A 5,210-nucleotide genomic window follows, 5' to 3' on the forward strand; every position below is an offset into this window, starting at 1 on the left:
ATGAGACTATGTGGCAGTGTCCACAGGCATTTACGGGTATTACTGTACTGATGGAGCTAGAAACACAAGCGTTAGATATTACTGTACTGATGGAGCTAGAAACACAAGCATTATATATTACTGTACTGATGGAGCTAGAAACACAAGCATTAGATATTACTGTACTGATGGAGCTAGAAACACAAGCATTATATATTACTGTACTGATGGAGCTAGAAACACAAGCATTAGATATTACTGTACTGATGGAGCTAGAAACACAAGCATTATATATTACTGTACTGATGGAGCTAGAAACACAAGCATTAGATATTACTGTACTGATGGAGCTAGAAACACAAGCATTATATATTACTGTACTGATGGAGCTAGAAACACAAGCATTAGATATTACTGTACTGATGGAGCTAGAAACACAAGCATTAGATATTACTGTACTGATGGAGATAGAAACACAAGCGTTTCGCTGCACCTGCCATAACATCTGCAAATCTGTGTACGCTACCAATAAAATTAGATTTAATTTAGCTATTGGTCTCATTCACTGTCTGTACTGTAGCTGGCCTATCAAAATGCCTAGGGCTAGGCCCAGTGGGTAGGTCACTGTGTAAAACTGTTGCTAGCTATCTGTCAGTTTTCATACTAAATGTACTGTATGACTTTTGTGCGTTTCAGAGTGTGGAAATGCTGCGACTGTAGGAGAGGAGGAGGAGAGCGAACAGACAGTCAGTGGACCAGTATGAACTATGACAGAAGGTAAGTTCTTTTCTATCTCTCTGAGTTCCTACTGTCGTCTCTTCTATACTTTAACCCCCCCTCTCTCTGTCTCTCCATCTCTTCCCTCTAACAGAAGGGTGGGTCGGGGAGACTGCAACAGCTCCTCCGACCACCGCTACATGGACTATCGCGGATACGAACAGGAAGAGGCCGAGCTGGGGACAGGATATGACTTCAGAGCTGCCTCCGGCCACGGGGACCAAGTCGACCGACTGGCGTGCGTCCGGGAGTTCGCGACCCCGGGCCGTCTCCAAGACAACCGGCCGGGGTTCCGTCAGAGGCGTGGGGGGAGAGGGGAGGGGTGCGGTCCGGGTCGTGTGGGTAAAGGTCCCCCTCGATCCCTGGTCCTACTCCAGCCAGAGGTAGCCCTGCCCAGGCTGCAGAGAGAGGAGAGATTCCCCAGAGGAGGACCAGGGGAGGAGGAGAGGTTCCCCAGAGGAGGACCAGGGGAGGAGGAGAGGTTCCCCAGAGGAGGACCAGGGGAGGAGGAGAGGTTCCCCAGAGGAGGACCAGGGGGGGAGGAGAGGTTCCCCAGAGGAGGACCAGGGGAGGAGGAGAGGTTCCCCAGAGGAGGACCAGGGGAGGAGGAGAGGTTCCCCAGAGGAGGACCAGGGGAGGAGCAGAGGTTCCCCAGAGGAGGAGGACCAGGGGAGGAGAAGAGGTTCCCCAGAGGAGGAGGACCAGGGGAGGAGCAGAGGTTCCCCAGAGGAGGAGGACCAGGGGAGGAGGAGAGGTTCCCCAGAGGAGGACCAGGGGAGGAGCAGAGGTTCCCCAGAGGAGGAGGACCAGGGGAGGAGAAGAGGTTCCCCAGAGGAGGAGGACCAGGGGAGGAGGAGAGGTTCCCCAGAGGAGGACCAGGGGAGGAGGAGAGGTTCCCCAGAGGAGGACCAGGGGGGGAGGAGAGGTTCCCCAGAGGAGGACCAGGGGAGGAGAAGAGGTTCCCCAGAGGAGGACCAGGGAAGAGAAAGGTGGGCTGCCTGCTACATCAACTGATCCAGGGGGAGGTGTATTTTAGGATTCTCAACCATATATAATAGACGGAAAACTTGTTTTTACTGAAGTAGTAGTAGTGTTGATGGTACTACTGTAGAAATAGTACTATTGATTGTAGTAGCTAGTAGTAGTGTCGATAGCTAGTATTAGTAGTAGTGTTGATGTCATAATGGGTGGACTGGTGTCCCCATTCAACTCAATGATGTCATAATGGGTGGACTGTTGTCCCCATTCAACTCAATGATGTCATAATGGGTGGACTGGCAAACCCATTCAACTCAATGATGTCATAATGGGTGGACTGGCAAACCCATTCAACTCAATGATGTCATAATGGGTGGACTGTTGTCCCCATTCAACTCAATGATGTAGGAAGTGTACCCATAGGAGCAAAGCAGGAAGTGTACCCATAGGAGCAAATCAGGAAGTGTACCCATAGTAGCAAAGCAGGAAGTGTACCCATAGGAGCAAAGCAGGAAGTGTACCCATAGGAGCAAAGCAGGAAGTGTACCCATAGGAGCAAAGCAGGAAGTGTACCCATAGGAGCAAAGCAGGAAGTGTACCCATAGGAGCAAAGCAGGAAGTGTACCCATAGTAGCAAAGCAGGAAGTGTACCCATAGGAGCAAAGCAGGAAGTGTACCCATAGGAGCAAAGCAGGAAGTGTACCCATAGGAGCAAAGCAGGAAGTGTACCCATAGGAGCAAAGCAGGAAGTGTACCCATAGGAGCAAAGCAGGAAGTGTACCCATAGGAGCAAAGCAGGAAGTGTACCCATAGGAGCAAAGCAGGAAGTGTACCCATAGGAGCAAAGCAGGAAGTGTACCCATAGGAGCAAAGCAGGAAGTGTACCCATAGGAGCAAATCAGGAAGTGTACCCATAGGAGCAAAGCAGGAAGTGTACCCATAGGAGCAAAGCAGGAAGTGTACCCATAGGAGCAAAGCAGGAAGTGTACCCATAGGAGCAAAGCAGGAAGTGTACCCATAGTAGCAAAGCAGGAAGTGTACCCATAGGAGCAAAGCAGGAAGTGTACCCATAGGAGCAAAGCAGGAAGTGTACCCATAGGAGCAAAGCAGGAAGTGTACCCATAGGAGCAAAGCAGGAAGTGTACCCATAGGAGCAAATCAGGAAGTGTACCCATAGGAGCAAAGCAGGAAGTGTACCCATAGGAGCAAAGCAGGAAGTGTACCCATAGGAGCAAAGCAGGAAGTGTACCCATAGGAGCAAAGCAGGAAGTGTACCCATAGGAGCAAAGCAGGAAGTGTACCCATAGGAGCAAAGCAGGAAGTGTACCCATAGGAGCAAAGCAGGAAGTGTACCCATAGGAGCAAAGCAGGAAGTGTACCCATAGGAGCAAACAAATAAATACAAATACCAGGCAGCCATTGCGAGTGAACCCATGAGTTTACCAGTCACATTGCCAGGGTTAGAGGTTCCACGCCTGTTCTATTCATTCTATTTCTATGTCTGCTACTGCATTGTGAGGGAGCACTGCCTAGGCAACCCGAAGACTTGTTTGCTAGTTTCTTGTTTCGGCAACAAAGTTTCATCACGTTGTTAAGAGTTCGTATTACCTCAGAACTCGACTGCATGAATGCCTGGCCGTCCAGTCTTCAGTCTAGTCAGGGGTACCGGTCTCTATAGCTAACGTTCCTCTCCTTCAACCTTCTCTCGTCTGGGTACCTGTCTCTCTAGCTAACGTTCCTCTCCTTCGCTCTTCTCTAGTCTGGGTACCGGTCTCTTTAGCTAACGTTCCTCTCCTTCGCTCTTCTCTAGTCTGGGTACCGGTCTCTATAGCTAACGTCCCTCTCCTTCAGCCTTCTCTAGTCTGGGTACCGGTCTCTATAGCTAATGTTCCTCTCCTTCGACCTTCTCCTCTAGTCTGGGTACCGGTCTCCTTAGCTAACGTTCCTCTCCTTCGACCTTCTCTAGTCTGGGTACCGGTCTCCTTAGCTAACGTTCCTCTCCTTCGACCTTCTCCTCTAGTCTGGGTACCGGTCTCCTTAGCTAACGTTCCTCTCCTTCGACTTTCTCTAGTCTGGGTACCGGTCTCTATAGCTAACGTTCCTCTCCTTCGACCTTCTCTAGTCTGGGTACCGGTCTCCTTAGCTAACGTTCCTCTCCTTCGACCTTCTCTAGTCTGGGTACCGGTCTCCTTAGCTAACGTTCCTCTCCTTCGACCTTCTCCTCTAGTCTGGGTACCGGTCTCCTTAGCTAACGTTCTTCTCCTTCGACCTTCTCTAGTCTGGGTACCGGTCTCTATAGCTAATGTTCCTCTCCTTCGACCTTCTCCTCTAGTCTGGGTACCGGTCTCCTTAGCTAACGTTCCTCTCCTTCGACCTTCTCCTCTAGTCTGGGTACCGGTCTCCTTAGCTAACGTTCCTCTCCTTCGACCTTCTCTAGTCTGGGTACCGGTCTCTATAGCTAACGTTCCTCTCCTTCGACCTTCTCTAGTCTGGGTACCGGTCTCCTTAGCTAACGTTCCTCTCCTTCTCCCTTCTCTAGTCTGGGTACCGGTCTCCTTAGCTAACGTTCCTCTCCTTCGACCTTCTCCTCTAGTCTGGGTACCGGTCTCCTTAGCTAACGTTCCTCTCCTTCGACCTTCTCTAGTCTGGGTACCGGTCTCTATAGCTAACGTCCCTCTCCTTCAGCCTTCTCTAGTCTGGGTACCGGTCTCTATAGCTAATGTTCCTCTCCTTCGACCTTCTCCTCTAGTCTGGGTACCGGTCTCCTTAGCTAACGTTCCTCTCCTTCAACCTTCTCTAGTCTGGGTACCGGTCTCCTTAGCTAACGTTCCTCTCCTTCGACCTTCTCCTCTAGTCTGGGTACCGGTCTCCTTAGCTAACGTTCCTCTCCTTCGACCTTCTCTAGTCTGGGTACCGGTCTCTATAGCTAACGTTCCTCTCCTTCGACCTTCTCTAGTCTGGGTACCTGTCTCTCTAGCTAACGTTCCTCTCCTTCGCTCTTCTCTAGTCTGGGTACCGGTCTCTATAGCTAACGTCCCTCTCCTTCAGCCTTCTCTAGTCTGGGTACCGGTCTCTTTAGCTAACGTTCCTCTCCTTCACTCTTCTCTAGTCTGGGTACCGGTCTCTATAGCTAACGTCCCTCTCCTTCAGCCTTCTCTAGTCTGGGTACCGGTCTCTATAGCTAATGTTCCTCTCCTTCGACCTTCTCCTCTAGTCTGGGTACCGGTCTCCTTAGCTAACGTTCCTCTCCTTCAACCTTCTCTAGTCTGGGTACCGGTCTCCTTAGCTAACGTTCCTCTCCTTCGACCTTCTCCTCTAGTCTGGGTACCGGTCTCCTTAGCTAACGTTCCTCTCCTTCGACCTTCTCTAGTCTGGGTACCGGTCTCCTTAGCTAACGTTCCTCTCCTTCGACCTTCTCTAGTCTGGGTACCGGTCTCTATAGCTAACGTTCCTCTCCTTCTCCCTTCTCTAGTCTG

General features: G+C 50.8%; 1 protein-coding gene across 1 annotated transcript in view; it reads left to right on the forward strand.

Moving 5' to 3' along the window:
* Positions 1-739: 739 nt before the first annotated feature.
* Positions 740-5,210, forward strand: part of LOC127912601 (sarcoplasmic reticulum histidine-rich calcium-binding protein-like) — a 6,555-nt gene continuing 2,084 nt past the window's right edge. Inside the window, exons 1-3 of the mRNA XM_052482618.1 lie at positions 740-756; positions 851-1,094; positions 1,144-1,745. Coding sequence (XP_052338578.1) covers positions 740-756; positions 851-1,094; positions 1,144-1,745 — 863 coding nt within the window. The remainder of the gene's footprint in view (positions 757-850; positions 1,095-1,143; positions 1,746-5,210) is intronic.

The sequence above is a fragment of the Oncorhynchus keta genome, chromosome 27 (genome assembly GCF_023373465.1).
Source record: "Oncorhynchus keta strain PuntledgeMale-10-30-2019 chromosome 27, Oket_V2, whole genome shotgun sequence".
Taxonomy (NCBI): Eukaryota; Metazoa; Chordata; class Actinopteri; order Salmoniformes; family Salmonidae; genus Oncorhynchus; species Oncorhynchus keta.